Genomic DNA, 17396 nt, shown 5'->3' on the forward strand with positions numbered 1-17396 from the left:
TTTTTGGCCTGTTTGCATTTGCTTCGCTGTCTGTCCACACAAACGAATCTCGCGCCATGTCTGTTGTTTTGAAAGGAACTGTAGAAGTCGCTCGTGCTATTCGTTGTTGTCGATTTTGAGGATTCTGATTTGCTTGCATGGCTTTACCCTTCTCCCTACACTGCCGCCCATAGGTTTGGCATAATTATGATGTTGCTCGACAGCGTATTTATGCGGGTTGATGTAAACGACAACTTTTTTGAAAACGATGTTGTGTGCACGATGTTATTTTTGAAAACGGAGGGGGAGAAATATTCGTTTCTCTAAATACCCGGCTATGTGTAAATGTGGCCTTAAGCTTATTCACTGTATCCCCTAGAGTTAGATAAGTCCATACATACCCTTTTCATCTCCGTGCCGTAACTCTGTCTGACGCAACCACCGCTAGCCTAGCTTAGCACAAAGACTGGAGGTAAACGGCTCCAGCTAGCATACTGGTAATCGTTTATCGTTTTATATAATCGTTTTCGTAATTAATAAGCTCTCTCATCCTATACCGGAAAATCACTTTCCATTCCACTGAGCTACTTTATTTTTAAATGTATGACCGTTGTGCTTGAGTCTTTTGCAGCGTCTCGCGCATGACAGGACTTGTCAAACAAGTTAAAATAAGTTCAACTTTTAAAAGACATCGAGACCTTGCGCTTTTTCCCCATTCCACTGCCCGGGTCTTTTCTCCGTTTTTCAAAGCAAAACCTCTTTCTGTGTGAACCAGCCCTAAGAAGCAGAAATGGCCAAATAACTGCCAACTCACGCATTCACCGTGAGACTCACGCAATTTACACTTTTCACATGCTCTCATGCCACACATCCATTTTCTCATGCACAGAAAAATCGCGAAGCAAAGAAGACACGGAGACCGACAGAAGACAGAGCAGGTTACTTATGATAAAAAAAAAAAACCAGCTCTCAGATTCTGTCAATTTTATTACGAAATTCAAACAATAAATACCGTTTTGGCGTTTGTAAATGTGATGTGACAGATCCCTAGCGGCACGTGAACCGATCATACTAGCTAATAGTAAATAAACACGAATGACCAATGTTAAAAGAAACAGTAGGCTACAACTTACCGAAATGTATATTCATTATAGGCTACATAATATCATCAATCAGTGTTTTTCAACCGCGGAAAGGGTCAATAAAACAGCTGGAGAACAATTATCACATAACATTTACCTCAGGAAAGCCATCACATAAAAAAAGAGCTAAGAGAGTATTTTGCTAAATATGTGTAGGCTACTATATTACATATTTATTATATTTTTACTTATCATTAAATAAAGTTGTTATTATAATAAAAAACGCATTAATTATATTTAATTTTAGAGTTATTTTTAACCTTAAATAATACTACCAGCAGCTGATAAGAGTATGTTTACAGCATTAGGTGAGGTTTCTTTCTTTTCTATCTTGTGTACCTAATATTTATCCAAATTAGTCAATATTAAATCAAATCACAAGAATTGAACTGAATTGAAATCCTGAAATTTGTTTCAAGCAATAATAAAAAACGTAGCTTACCAGAAATTGTACCATATAAACATTGTAACCTGTTGTCACTAAACCTAATAAAATTCAGTTTAGTTACTAAAATGTTTTGACAATCACAATACACTTATTGTGATGCAAGATCATTTTTTTTACATCCCAACAACCCCCTCACTCCAAGCAAAGCTCATGAGTTATGAGTATTTGCATCATGCCTTGACCTTTTGCAAATAGAGCTGTACCTTAATTCCAGGTAAGATAACCATCTCATGTGAAACTAGCCTAAACAAGATAGGTCTACCACACATATATATAATTAGAAGAAACCACACTAATGGGAAAAAACAAATAGCATGTCTATAGCCCAGAAATAGACGTACATTTGTCAGAGTAGAAGTAGGCTATACTAAATATCTGGTCTGAATAACATTTATGAGTATAACTATTGAGTATACGATTTTAAACGATGCAATAGACAAAAAGCATAAATGGATCAATGCAAGAATAATGTTTGAAAGGATTAATCATAGAAATAACCTTAAAGAATAATCATACGCATATCGTTTTCTTTTTCTTATACACCACGTTTAACAAGATTTCATTTTTAATATGAATGAGTATGAATGTATAATTTTTACTTTTTAGTTGCATTTGTTTGGATCTTTATTCATCCTCAAACAATTATTTCATTTTTATTATTAAGAGGTTTTCACAAGAGTTAACTGTAAACTGCAAACATTAAACTTTGCTGAAATGAAATGTCTTTAACTGGAAGTGTTCTGTTAACTCTGCTAAACTATAATTACTAAAACTAAATATATAAAAACTAAATAGAAATGTGTTCACAAAATAAAAACTAAACTAAAAAAAACATTCATGAAACTAGCTAAAACTAAACTGAAATATATAGGAAATTTGAATTAAAATAAAAACTAATTAAAAAATGCAAAACTATACTAACCTTGAGTCATAACTCTGAAGCATTTGCCTATTTAAATCCAAACAGCAACTTTTGGCTGGGCAATGTATATTCAAATAGAAAACGGTTATTTTTAATGATTAAAATATTCCACTGTATCAAATAAATGCAGCCTTAGTGTTATAATTCAACCTGGTAAGTTTGTTAGCCTTTTCAAACTATTTATTAAAAGCACTGGCTCATAAGAGTAATTTGTGCCATTTTCCATAGTATACACACTCTTTATTGCATCACATTTAACACAGACTGCAAAGTCACATTCACAACCTGGGTAAAATGATGTTTTTTTTCGTGCCGCCGAAGCAGGAAACACTGGTTGATTCTAACATCACAGAATGAAATCAATTGTCGGTTCACAGGAAAAAACAGAAGCAAAAATTTTCTACAAATATTTAATGCAAATTCAACTGCCTTTACAACCCATAAACCAGCATTTCTAATCCACATCAGCACAAACATACTGTACACAGGGCCAGCATTGGTGTAAATGACTTTTATTTGGACTGAGAATCATCTGCTTTAAAAAACAAACAAAGCGAGCATAATGAACCCCAAACCCCTTTCAAGTCCCCCAACCACTTGATCCTCTCATCCAAGTCGGCCACAGTGCCGGCCGGTGCCAAGAAGCACCCGCATGTAAGAGTCACTTGAACAGATATCTAATGGGGATTATTCTCCCACAGTCTGGCAAGAGCTCCGTCTCCTCTCACGCTCAGTTCCAGCCGTCCGTCACGCAGGACGTCACACTAGCCCTTCAGTCCAACTCAGAGCCAGAAGTCTTCTTCTTTTTCTTCCTGCTGTGTTTCTTATGCTTCTTCTTTTTCTTTTTCTTCTTAGACTTATCCTATAAATATAAAGATATACAAAAATCAGTCATTAATTATTAAAAATGCCCCTTTTTCGAACATTACCTTTCATGCAGTGTGTAATATAGCTAGCTGTTTATGAATGTAAAAGGTCTGCAAAGTTTTAAAGATCAAAATGCGAGAAAAATAAAGTTATTGTCTCCTAAAAGAAAGAATCGATTCTGAACTGGTGAAGTAAGTCGTCAGCAATTCCAGTCTCACTTCCTGATACATACCTGCATAAAGTAACAAATTTGCATAATGCCAGCCTATAGTCTTCATCGTCTGCCTGCGAACAACATCTACTTTGACCCTCGAACACTGCAGCTGTAGCTGAGACTAGAGGAGTTTGGTTCATGTTGTTCATGTCGAGAAGATGCTGTTTTCAGTGCTGTGAATTCACTTTGCTGCACTTCAAAAGGATGAGGACTTTGTCTCGAATTGATATGGAAAAAATGACACTATCGTTACTGTTCGTATCTCTGAGTATCAAGCGCTGAGGAAGCCTCCGGAGCTGAAAATCAGATATGGTAATAGGCGGTTTGTTTCCGAGATGCGCTGTAAGCGGTCGACCAATCACAACAGACTGGGCCATCTGACCAATCAGAGCAGAGTAGGCTCTCAGAAAGGACGGGTTTAGAGAGACTGAATCTTCTAACAAACCGTTTTCAGAATCTTCTGAGAAATGAGGTGATGTGCAATGTATATTATGAGAAGTGTTTTTTTGACCTTGGATGCATTTAAACCTATTGTAGGAGACCTCTAAAACAAAAAGACCAAATCTTAAAAGACCTTTAAAAAAAGCATAATAGGGGCTACATTTAAGTTCTGTTTTGCGAATCCACTCTTTATAACATTTCTGTGAGTGATGTGGGTAGCATGTTCAGTCGTTTCTGCCCTCATAAGGGCAAAAACAAGCCCAAGTCATGGATAAGCCTCTTTACACTGAAGACTTACTGTAATTTTATCCTTCTCTTCACTACTGTGTTTCTTTTTTTTGGGCTCAGCCTAAAAAAACAAAAACATTTACAGATGAGTTTCGCATGTCACATGGTATTTGCTGCGCTAAAACAGTTTAATGACACATATTAAGGTCACAGAGGGTTTAGATACTCTTACGTCTCTGTCTACATCAGACTCGTCTGAAGACTCAGAGTGACTCCTTTCAGCTTTCCTCTTCCTTCGACCATCCTTTTCATCCTTTCAAACAAAAACATTTTGTTCATGATACTGATGCAAACCAATACAAAGGTTTTTGGTCTATAAGTTTTTTAAAAGTTGAAGTTTTATTTGATTATAAATACAGTAAAAAACAGAAATATTATTTTCTTAACTGTTTCCTATTGTTTCCTGAATATATTTCAAAACGTAATTTATTCCTCTGATAAAGCTGAATTTTTTGCATAATTATTCCAGTCTTCAGTGTCACATGATCCTTCAGAAATCATTCTAATCTAATATGCTGGATATGGTACTATGAACTGTTGTTATACTAGAAAAAAAAAAAAAAACTTCAAAAACTTTATTTATTTATTTATTTATTTATTTAATGTCTTTAGAGTGATAGTTCACCCAAAAATTAACATTGTGTCATTAATTACTCGCCCTCATGTTGTTCCAAACCCGTCAGACTTTCGTTCATCTTCTGAACACAAATAAAGATCTTTTTGATGAAATCTGAGAGCTTCCTGTCCCCTCCATTGACAGCTACACAACTACTACTTTGACGCTTCAAAAAGTACATAAAGAGATTGTAAAACTAATCCATATGAATTAAGCAGTTTAGTCCACATTTTTTGAAGAGACTCGATCGCTTTATATGATGAACAGATTGAATTTAGGATTTTATTCACATATAAACATTGATCAGACCAGATAGAACTGGATAATATTCTGATGGTTCCAATCCAATCTGACTTCTGACCTGTAATGCTGCCTGAATCATAATCATACACTGTTCATTCATTGGCCAGAGGAGAACTGACCCCCCGACTGTTTACTCCCAAGGTTTTTTTCTCTATCCTGTCACCTGATGGAGTTTTGGTTCCTTGCCACTGTCGCATTTTTCGCCTTTTTTCACCTTTGTTGCCATTGGCTTTTGGCTTGCTTAGTTGGGGACATTAAATTTAACATTTAAAGGGACTGTGTGTAGGAATTTCTCCCATCTAGTGGTGAAACTGTATTTTGCATTCAAACGAATAATGCTCTCCAGCGCCTCACTTTTTCAAATGCGCATTGCATCTACGGTAGCCGTTATGTATTAAAAAGCTATGACAGGATGTCTTATAATAGCACTTTGAGTTTTTCTTCGGGTGAACAGGTTTGTTATTTAAAACAAACTGAAACTTGAAACAACGAATCTACTGTCTATATAATAAAGTACACAACCAAGCAATGAAAAAAAAGCTTGTAATTAAGACCGTAACATTGACTTACCTGTCGAGAAGAAAGCAGGCAACTTTCAGGGTCTCTTTTGAAAGCTTTCTCCTGCATTAGCTATCCCGACATTAGCCCTTGTTTTTGTAATCTCCGGTCACGTTTCCTTTTACGGTCTATTTTGGACTTTTTCGACGACGAGGACTCATCCTGTGACTCAGCATATGTATGAATGAACGGTGTATAAATAACCATGCAGTGCAGCCTTTTAAACTTGCCGCGGCAGTGACAAGCGCCTCTCACTGCTCCGCTCCTCCGCGTCTGCTGGCTTCAGTCACGTGACGCTGGTTCTGAACGAAAACGCGTTGTGGAAACGCGTTGGCCTAGTACTTTTTGTTCCTCTCTGCTATTATAGTTTTTCAAGATGGCGGAACTACATGGAAGCCTCCGTGGACCTACCCGTCCCATGTATATAAAGATAATAAATTCTTCATTTACGAGGATTAGTCTGATCATTGGCATAGGTATTTGTACACCATTGAGGGCATATTTATTAATAAAAATATTGATTTTAGATAATAAAATACCTAAAAAGCTACACATAGTCCCTTTAATTTAATATTCAACAATAATACTGATCTGCCTGCATTGACTAGACTTGACTTGAATCAGTGAACATAAACAGAAGCTCAACCGAACCTGCTTGACACGAGAGAACAAACCTCTTACGGAAGCTCAAACGTGCTGCGTAACAAGAATGAACCTCATTGGTTCTCGCACGTCAAGCAAACAATGCTTGAGCTTTCGTTTACCACAGCTGATGTGCGAGTTGATGAATGTTTATATATGAATAAAAGCCTAAATCGCTCAATTCATATGGATTAGTTTTACAATCTCTTTATGAACTTTTTGAAGCATCATAGTTGTGTAGCTGTCAATGGAGGGACAGGAAGCTCTCAGATTTAATCAAAAAGATCTTCATTTGTATTCTGAAGATGAACAAAAGTCTAACGGGTTGGGAACGACATGAGGGTGAGTAATTAAAGACCGAATGTTCATTTTTGGGTGAACTATCACTTTAAAAAATGAGTTTTCAGTACCTTGACTTTCTCTCCGTCCATTTTCTTCCTTTTTTTCTTGGATGACTCCTAGAGATAAAAGACATCAGGAATCAAGTCTTGACAAATATCTTCATTATCACCAGCAATTTAGCTTTTATGTTAATTCAGCAGTGGAATTGAATATTCATGAAGACAAATCAACAGCAATTTCTACAAGAGCAGCCAATCTAGAATAATGTGTAACACACTGTGGATAGTTAAGGCCCCGATATACTCACGCCAAAGTTCTTCTTCATTCTTCGCTTAGAGGTAAAAGGAAGTTAGGAATACCTTTTGCAGCGGTATACTGTTAGCGAGCATGATGCCGCCCGCGCTGCTGAGAGCGACGTTAAGATGAACGTGGAAATATGTGCTGCGCGCTATCCTCTCAATAACAAAATAAACACAATAAAAATGACAGCGGTGAGAAAACAAGTTAAGAAAGCATCTGATCATAGTGATGTGGATGTTTGCACAAGCTCTCCATTCAGCACTCTAATCAAACCACATCATGTTTATTTATAGCCCTTTATTTAAAAGATTGCTTTAAATGAAGCAACTTTACAGTATTAAACATGAAAAAACAGTCTGTGTCGCTTATTATTAGACTTACAATTTCATTTTCAACTGTGTTCATGTTTTTGCTCGTGGATGTCTGACCTCAACAGACTGAACAGAAGTAATGATGAACCGAAGAAGATTTCCACGTCAAATAGGGCGGAGCCCCAGAGCCACAGACCAATGCTAGTTCGAAGGCATTTACCAGCTAGACTTTACTGGAAAGTTTGCTCTAACAAGCTGTTTCATATCCCAAAACGACCTTTTTTTAGGCCTGATTTTGTTCACAAATGACGTCACACCACTTAGTTCTTCAATTTTGCTTGAAGTATATCGGGGCCTTTACGGTTAACCCAGACACTTCCATAACTGACAAGAACAATCTTTTTAAACTATGTTTTTCCTTGAAGATATAAACCAACAATACCCTGCTATCAGTCTCGGACTCCGTGTCAGAGTCATCAGACGCTCTCCGGGCACAGGATCTTTTTCTCTTTTTCTTCTTTTTCATATTTTTCTTCTCATCCTGAAAAGGCAGTAAACATGAGAATATTCAGGGATAAATTCATGGTCATTTTAACAACGCAAGCAAATAAACGAGCATATTAGACATCATCTTACATCATCTTCAGAGTCTGAGGGGGAACTGGAGGAGGAATCAGAACTCGATGAGGAGGAGGAGGAAGATGAGGAATGCTTGACCAAATACAACAGAAGCAGAATTTGTTAGATTTTAAGTCACTTAAACCTGACCCTGTGGATAACAGAGCAGATTGATCCTGAATACTCTACAAAAGCACACGCCTCTTCCAGTTTGGAGCATTATTTAAAACTAATATTCCACTTTTCCATTATCAATTAATTACTGGTTTGCAGTTGCTCAAGATATGAAAATGGAGAGCTCTCCTCACCCTACTGGACTTTTTCTTCTCCTTGTCCTTCTCCTTCTTCTTTTTCTGGAAATCACAAAGATAAATATCAGATAAACCTCTGATACCACCAGACAATCAACAACAAACCAGGGGCCTCATTTATAAAGACATGCAAAGAAGATCCTAAAAGTGAGCACGCAACACTTTCCGAAATGTTCCTCTGAACGATTTATAAAATGTGTGTATGCCTAACGCATCCCTCTTTTTAAAAATCACACTTCCTCTTGAATTCAAGCACAATGTGAACAACTCAAATATTAATATAATTAATTATCTTCAGTATCTGATGTTGTATTATTTAATGTTTAAAAATGTAACGCTTTTCAGTTGTACGAACATTTTCATGTCAGTTTCTGCCATCATAAATCCTGTTTTGCTTCTCACTTTTGATGTAGGATGAAATCCACTGAAATTGGGATCAAATCTGACTGTACTTGCGTTTAATAAAGGAGGTCCCGGATTACTACACCAACTCTTACCTCCTTCTTTTCCTTTTCTTTTTCTTTCTTTTCACCTCCACCAAGTACCTTCTCCCTGTTTTTCTCCAGTTCCTTCTTCCATCGCTGAGAAAAATGAGAGAGAGCGCATATGATGCAAACATTAGATCTAGGTCTATTGGAAATCCACTGACTTATAAAATGCAGAAACAAAACATCTAGGCTACCTCATTCATTCGGTCCTCAAAATCAGCCAGGGCTCTGGAGCCTTTCTTCTTCTTTTCCAGTTGTTCTTTTACCTCCTCCCTGATATACAAGACAAACAGACATGCGCATAAAGTAATATGACATCAAAATCATATCCACAACCGATTCACCATCAGTTTTGACCAGTACCATGATGGCCGAGGTCTGCTGAGATAATCCTGAATGGTGGTTCCGGTGTTGGGTGCAGGTCCTCTGGCTCTGGCAGCAGCTATTGGATTCAAGTACGCCTGAAACACAATCATATTTTAACATTAATAATCCAACGAGCACACCCTTTGAAAAAGTACAAAACAGAGACTTGATAAACACCCTTCAGCATCCACGGTACACTTACAGGCTGCTAAAATAACTGCATACTACTTTTTATCAGTTTAAACTACGAATGCAATACTTTTCACATGCTCAACAGAAAGACAGCAGCAAACTTGTCTCTATAAAGGGACATTTAAGTGGAATAACTGTTATATGTGCTAGCTGAGTTAGCATGTCTGAGCCACATACCTTAACCATACCAGCCTGCTATCTAAGCAATAGCCACATTTTGCAAGCGTGTCAGACTGAAAACATAAAACAATCTATATCAACTGTCTAAAGAGCTTACTCATTCATTCTGAGAGTGGACGTGGCTAAAATGTTTGACTAATGTTAAGTGTTTTGACGCGTTAGCATTGCGGCTTAAAGGCCTCTTCTTGATTATTTTACTTGGAATACAAGTCCGTAAACTACCTTTACTTACCACTCTGTTATCTCGCTTGCCCATTTCTGCAGATTTTACCTTAAGTCTAAAGGCCAAAATCTATGAAATACGCCTTTTGTTTACATGTCTCTGGTGCTGTCGGTGGCTCTCAGTGTGCAGAGAGAATTTCTGAATAATTGCCAACTAGCGGTTGTTCAGCAACATGTTCACTAGAGGGCGCCTTCTCCTCTTATTTGGTAATTAAACTTTCCAACATGGAATATCGCAGTATTTATAATAAATGATTTATCTGTGCACATCATTGTTTTTTTATTTTATTTATCTTTCATTAGGTAACTTCCCCTCTCTCTGACGTGTTCACTGGCGCGAGGGCGGGACTACATTTTTCTCATTCCAGAAACTTCCATTTCATCTCGAATTCAAATGCAATGTAGTTTTTTCAATCAATTATGTCTCGCAAATTATGTCTACATTTTATGTCGCAAAAACGACGTGATCTGGTAAAAAAAAAAAAAAAACGGTATATGGTGGTTTAAAGAGTAGATATTTTCTTATGGAATGAGATATTTTTGAAATAACATCTGATCTGATATGATATATTTTATAGGATTAATGAGAAATGTCATAAAAAGACATTTTCGTCTATAATTATAATTAAATATCCTGTCATAAAATGAAAAATGTCCTAGTTAATCTGTTGTTAAAATATGATCTGGATTTTTTTTTTTTTATATAAATGAATATTTTTATTCAGCAAGGATGAATAACTGATCATATGGTGACAATAAAGACTTTAACATTTTTTGTTTTATTTCAAATAGCCTAAATCAGGTTCTTTTGAACTTTCTATTAATCCGGAAATCCTGAAAAAATGTATCATAACTGTTACAACATAATAGGAAATGTTTCTTGATCATCAAATCAATTAGAACGATTTCTGAAGGATCATGTGACACTGAAGACTGGAGTAATGATGCTGAAAATTCATCTTTGCATCACAGGAATAAATGACATTTTTAAAAACACATTCAAACAGTAAACAGTTATTTTAAATTGCAATAATATTTCACAATATTGCTGTATTTATCAAATGACCCCAAACTTTTCAACAGTAGCTAGTGTATGTCGTAAAATGGTACATTTTTGTCTGAAAATAAGTACTTTTTCATAGAACTATTGTTTAAAAGCAATTTCACTATTGCGCTGTAGTACTATCTATTCTGCTAAGAGTGCTAATGATACAAATCCAGAAGAACTGATTCAGTTTCATAAGCTAAACAAAGACTTCTCAGACAGTTGATCTTAGTCCTGCTTTCATAAAAGCCCTTAGAGAGACCCTAAGTTTACAAAAATATCAAATGAAACCACAAAAGGAAAGCTACTGAAGACAGAAATTACAACATGCGGTCCCTAAACAGAGAACGCCTGACCGCACGGAAAGTCCCCTGCCGTATATTCTTCCCATTGGGTAAACTATTCTTACAGTTACTAATGACAAGACATTCACTTTGTAATTGATACTGATTGTTGGAGTTTATCAGGATAGTTCACCCAAAAATGAACATTTTGTCATCATTTACTCACCCTCAAGTTGTTCCAACTTTCTTCTGTTGAACACACACACACACAAAAAGATATTTTGAAGGATGTTTGACATTGACTTCCATAGAAAAAAATAAATAAAAATACCATGGAAGTCAATGGGGTTCATCAACTGTTTGGCTACCCATAGTCTTCAAAATATATTCTGTGTTCATTTTTGGGTGAACTATCCCTTTAAGATTAGTAATAGACTTGTGATTTATCAAATGACCTCTCACAGAGCTGACTAAAAATAATAAAACAAAGGAATTGCGGGAGATGTAGTGAAGCATTTTGTTCGCTCTCATCACAGAAGTCAATTTTACAACCCAGTTTTACACACTGGAATATTTATTTTACAAAAATATGAAAACGTCAGGCAGATACAGATATAAAACAAATGCAAAAGCAGCTTTTTTCTCAATGGCAGCAAATTGGAATCTTTAGGTGGGCCAGTTTAATAAAACTCGTAAAGGAGCCAGAGCCTAAGACAAACATTAGCAGCAAAACCAGTCCAGAAAAAAACAAAGATACAAAAATACTACCATATCTCATTCACCCCTTTTTCCAAAAAAAAAACAAAAAAACTTATATGGTTCTACAAGGGCACAATGACCAACACTCATTTCAATTTGGTTCTTGCAAAATCGTACAATTCTTTGCTCTTTACAGACAAGAGTAGCTCAACGAATGAATTTAGCAACAAAACATTTAAGAACGTGCCGGTTTAACAGAGGACCATAGCTTAAGAGATTCATTTTAAACTGAATTTCAGTATTTCATAATACAAGGAGATACATTCTACTTATTGTGTGATTAACCATCATTACTGGACTAATCATGACTAGATACCCAGACGAGCCTTTAAAAAAAAAAAAAAATTAAAGATACGTCACGTGCACGTGATCTACAGTACGTCCACATGCGGCTTCATCACTCAAAAAAACAACAAAAAGATGCTAAAGCAGGAGAACGCAGAATGATTTAGCAGTAATTACATACAGTTGAACAAGCGTTGATAAAGAAAAAAAAGTTATGAATATTTCCATGTACACATTTTTCCATCCCCACTCTAAATGACAAAGCTGACAACATACACTGCTAAAATTACTAATTTACACCAGATTGGGTGCTTACAAAGAAAGAAAAGAACATCACTCTCCAACCAGTGACAAAAAAAAAGAGAAAACCCTGACCAAAACTTCCCACTTCTAATCAATGTGCACAGTTAAAAGATGGCTAAAATAATTAAAATGATTACATAAATCCATAAAACAAAAGAGCAACATATTATAAAAATTATAAGATATACATATTATGATTATAAAATGGAGATACATCAGAAATCATTTCACGCAATTTACCTAATTTTTCAAAAAAAAATAAGTAGAATGAACCATATATGTGATGCAGGCTAAAGTGATATAACACTTGATTATCCATTAATAAAATATAATAATGAAGCTGCTGATACGAGTCATATTATAATGGTAATGATTTTCATACACAGTGTCTGTGCAGCAGCTAAACTGAATTGTGCACATTGATTAGAATATGTATTCATTGTTGATGATTTAGCATATTATATTATTGTGATTTAATGATAGAATTTTCCAGCTTAATGATTTTAAAATTCAAAGTATTGGGTACATTATAAATTACTTGAGTCAGAATTGGAGAACATAATAACATAAAACTAAAAATCACGTAAAAATGGTGAAATATAATACAAATAAAATACAATACAATAAAAAGAAACCGAAATAAAATAATAGAATATTTAAAAAAACACTTTTTATTGTTGCCGTTCTCTTCAGAACGAGTTTGCCTAATTTATTACAGTTGTTCAAGTCTGCAGTGACACGAGGTGTAGCACCATTAGTTCATCACTGTCCAATCAGATACAAATTTGAGTATTAATATTGACAGAATGCCATCTTGAGCACTGCGGTCAACAAAAAAAAAAAAAAGACGAAATGTCAATAAATAAGAACAAAATGTATAGGGAGCAAAACATTATGTACCAATGTCCAGCAATTTTAAAAGGATTTTGCTTAAAATGATATCCGATTACATATTCCCAAATGACTAACTAAAGAAAATCATTTCAAACATCAAGACATTTTTCTTTAAAACAAAGTTCAACGGATTCACGAAAAAAAAAAAAAAAAGCATATTTCAAGGGGAAAAGCACTGAGATGGGTAAATATCAAAGGTGCTATTTGTTTGACATCGCGCCAAAATTCAAATTCCATCACTAACAAGAACGGGTCGTACATTCGAAAGCCTAACCTTTAATACATTTATAATGTTAAAACACTATGAATTATTCACCAGACCAACCAAGCTAAAAGCACATTAGTTCTATTCAAGACCCACAAACATTAAGGCATACAGTTACATTGTTTGATATCCAATGCCCTCTGAAAACCCCAAATCCAACCACAGACTTCTCTGGAGGAGAGGAGGGTAAAGCTGTGCCGGCCAAACATCAGTTCAGTGGAGATGTTCAAAACGCTGGTGTTTCACACCAATGATCAATTGAAATCGTTTGTCAACGGGACAACTGATCACAGAATATTTGAAAATGTTAACAGTACATAAGTTGCCACACAACAGTGATCTAATACATAAAATATAATATTAATAATAATATTATATAAATAAAAAATAAACGCTGAAATGACCACCTTTAGGTTTTATTATCCGTTCCAAAACGAGTCAATGACATAAATAACCCAACACTATTGTATCCAGATAGCTTTGAGACCATAATCGATACGCGTTACTGTGAGATTATTGGTTAAGCTAAAACCTGAACCCTAGTTGAATCTAAAACTAGTCATAAATAGACCTGAGCATGGAATGTGACAGAATGAGTATACCGATCCTGAGAGAATGAATCAAGCATCAGTGCTTAAAGGGATACTTCACCCAAAAATGAGCAGTCTGGCATTATTTACTCGCCCTCGCGTCGCTCCAAACCCGCATGACTTGCTTTCATCTTGAACGCATAAAATATTTGGAGAAACGTCTCGGTGTTTGTTTTCGTCCATTCGACGGAAGTCAAAGGTAACCTGTTTGGTTGCCAACATTCTTCAGAGTATCTTCCACAAGGTTTGGAACAACATGAGAGTGAGTGAATGATTTGAGGGGTGAACTATCCCTTTAACTGTGTGAATGTTTTGTAGTACTACAGTGCCTGCCTATAGCTCCTCATCCCTCCTCAAACAGCTTCACCTGGATTCAACCAGGCTAAATGCTCAGATCTGAAGCAGCGTCCTTCCTTTCTTCCGTCCCTCCACTTTTTATTTTCATCACGTGCTAAACACAAAAGGCACTGAACGGGCTACGCCAACCCATCTAGCGGATATTGCGGCTTGGTACAGTTTTGTGATGATCTATCCAGACGATTAAGTGAAATGGGAAATGGAAGGATGTAGCATAGCGTGTATTAAAAAAAAAAAAGGACCTGGACTTAATCGACCAATTACGGGATAATACATTACTCTCCAAGCCTCGAACGAATCTCGCAACCTGACCTCGAACATAACACTCACCAACTCTATGGCTACTTTAACTAGACTTTCATAACTACGCGCTAACATGTATTTCTGTTACCCATCTCGGCTTATTTCTGCTCTAAACCAACTCTAAAGTCAACATGCAACATCCTTCGACTAAGTCTCGGCGCTAAATCCCTGACGACAGGGTGCAGACTGTTTGGTATACATCAACGAGTCTTCTACAACAACCTACACCTTCAAGTTCGCTAAAATTAAGACATAACATGCCAAAAAAAAAAAAGTCAACAATCAACACTGACATAATAAAATAAGTGAACAGGATGTGGAATTTATATTGAAGAAAAAAATACAAGTAGAATTACATTATCGTGCCAAGGAGATGTGGTGTCGAATAGTGCTCTGTCCTGGACCACTCGAGGATGACGAGAACACCGGGATGCGTGCGACAAAACGCCATATTAAACAGAGCACTGAATGATTCTCTGTGTCCGTGGTTATGGAAGTCATCATAAAAAATTTTTTTTTAAAAGTCACACGAGGAGATGTGTCCCACATTCTCCTGCTTGGACTGCAGAGGAACAACATTGGAGAAAACAATACAAAAAAATAAAAATCCTCCTGGCCTGTGACCGAGAGGACTTCAACAAGTGAGCTCAAAACAACTATGAATTAGCGATTGTGTAAGATAGGAGGTTCCGTTCAACGGGCCCGAATTTGCAGTAGTTGCGGTCTACGTTTGCTCAATCCGAGTGAGACCGTCACGGCCCCGTGGGAGACCTTTGCTGGTTCACGGCAGTGATATGCAGTTAAGGCAGTTTTAGACCTGTACATGTACTGTGCATTGCGTTCATGCAAACAGACGGACGATTCCTGGCAGTGTCGTGATGCGGCTTCAGAATCGAGAAGCACGTTTTTTTCCTCTGAGCAGACGAACTTCCCTTGAGGGAGGCGGGTGGGAGATGAGAGCAGCTTCCAATATTGTAAAAGACCTAAATCCAGGCAGCATGTTGTCGGTCTGTATTAGCTGGCAGTAGTGAGGGCAAAGACAAAATATGATCGAACAATAATCGCGGTGATATTTCTAAAAGCAGCATTTGACATTATGCTATGGAAGACTAGTTCATGGGATGAGGGGGGGGGGCGACTGGATGGGAAACCAGGTCTTTCAAGCAGCTCTCTCCTCCAGGGAGGGCTTTTTGCTGGGGAAGGGTTGGGCGTACAGACTCTTGCTGGTGCTGTCGAGACTCTGGAAGTATGGGTGAGACAGTGCATCGTAAGCTGATATCCTTCTGGAGGGGTTAAACGACAGGAAACGCTGTGCAGGAGGGAAATGAGCAGAGAAAACAATTAGTAAACACGCACTAAAGTCACGCACTAAAATGAAAAAAAGTTGTCAATGACATCATACTTTCATGAAATTAATTCCTCAATGACAAGTTAAAGTGCCCTTTTATGCAATTTTTTTTATTTTTTAAGCTAATTTTGATTCCTACAATAAGTTTACATGCATCCAAGGTCAAAAAACACTTTAATTTTCTCATAAAACACATTGCAGCATCAGCTCTTTTCTCAGTTTCTGAAACGGTTCGTTCAAGGATTCAGTCTCTCTAAACCCCTCCTTTCCGAGAGACTACTCTGCTCTGATTGGTCGGATGGCCCAGTCTGTTGTGATTGGTCGACCGCTTACAGTGTGCATCAGAAACGTAACGTTAATTTCTATATCTGAATTTCATCTCCTGAAGCTTCCTCAGCGCTTGATACATAGTTATATGAACAGTAACGATGGCGTCGGTTTTACCGTATCAATTCGAGCCAGGTCCAATAATAAATAATAATAATAAAACAAAACAACCCGAACTTAAGCAGGATGTTTCTAAAAGGTACGTTTTTCTTTAGTTTGTTGTACATTGTAGACGAGATATTAACAATCCTCATCCTTTGGAAGTGCATCAAAGGGGTTTTGCTTTCGCAGAAACAGCGTCTTCTCGACATGCGACAGCACGAACCAAACGCTTCCCGGTCTCAGCTACAACTACAGTGTTTGAGGGTCAAAGCAGACGTCGTTCATGAGTAGCCAATGAAGACTATAGGCTGGCGTTATGCAAATTTGTGCAGGAAGTAATTCGTTTCAAGCAGTTCAGAATCGTCACTTTGTGCATGTTGATCTTTAAAACTCTGCAGACCTTTTGCATTCACATACAGCTTATATTACACACAACATAAAAGGTAACAACCAAAAACACATAATAGGGGCACTTTAAAGTCTTCTCTTTTATCTTTCTTTGTTATGATTATACCCTATAGCAAGTGACTGAAGATTATTAAAAAGATAGCTACCCTGGAGTTTCATAATATAATATAATATAATATAATATAATATAATATCAGTCAATCTTTTCTTGAAGGCATAATAGCATTCCAAAAAATATAAAATTTACTGAAATTATTCAAATGTATTTTTTTTAGCTTAAGATAGCACAATAAGATTTATTAACAATAAAACATCATGGGATAAAAATTTGTCAAACTGGAAAAGGTATCTGTCCATAGAATGACATTCAACAATT

General features: G+C 36.5%; 2 protein-coding genes across 2 annotated transcripts in view; both read right to left on the reverse strand.

Moving 5' to 3' along the window:
* Window positions 1-2889: 2889 nt before the first annotated feature.
* On the reverse strand, window positions 2890-9929 carry fam133b (family with sequence similarity 133 member B). The gene is made up of 11 exons (XM_084422761.1): window positions 9761-9929; window positions 9154-9251; window positions 8985-9063; window positions 8800-8883; window positions 8300-8344; window positions 8010-8084; window positions 7816-7914; window positions 6831-6878; window positions 4474-4554; window positions 4312-4362; window positions 2890-3353 (listed from the first exon to the last, which is right to left on the reverse strand). The coding sequence occupies exons 1-11, from the start codon at window positions 9782-9784 to the stop codon at window positions 3264-3266; spliced, it is 774 nt and encodes a 257-aa protein (XP_084278887.1). The 5' UTR covers window positions 9785-9929; the 3' UTR covers window positions 2890-3263.
* Window positions 9930-15496: 5567 nt separating this feature from the next.
* The window catches only part of cdk6 (cyclin dependent kinase 6), a 42544-nt gene continuing 40644 nt past the window's right edge, over window positions 15497-17396 (reverse strand). Inside the window, exon 8 of the mRNA XM_084422605.1 lies at window positions 15497-16144. Within this exon, the coding sequence (XP_084278731.1) occupies window positions 15995-16144 (150 nt within the window). The 3' untranslated portion in view covers window positions 15497-15994. The remainder of the gene's footprint in view (window positions 16145-17396) is intronic.

This window comes from Rutilus rutilus (assembly GCF_951802725.1).
Source record: "Rutilus rutilus genome assembly, chromosome: 11".
Taxonomy (NCBI): domain Eukaryota; kingdom Metazoa; phylum Chordata; class Actinopteri; order Cypriniformes; family Leuciscidae; genus Rutilus; species Rutilus rutilus.

Coding starts and splice junctions, on each gene's coding strand:
- fam133b (XM_084422761.1), bottom strand. CDS start 9,784: ATGGGCAAGCGAGATAACAGAGTG. Junction 8,884..8,984: donor TTGAGGACCGAATGAATGAG/GTAGCCTAGATG, acceptor CATTTTTCTCAG/CGATGGAAGAAGGAACTGGA. Junction 4,363..4,473: donor AGTCTGATGTAGACAGAGAC/GTAAGAGTATCT, acceptor TTGTTTTTTTAG/GCTGAGCCCAAAAAAAAGAA.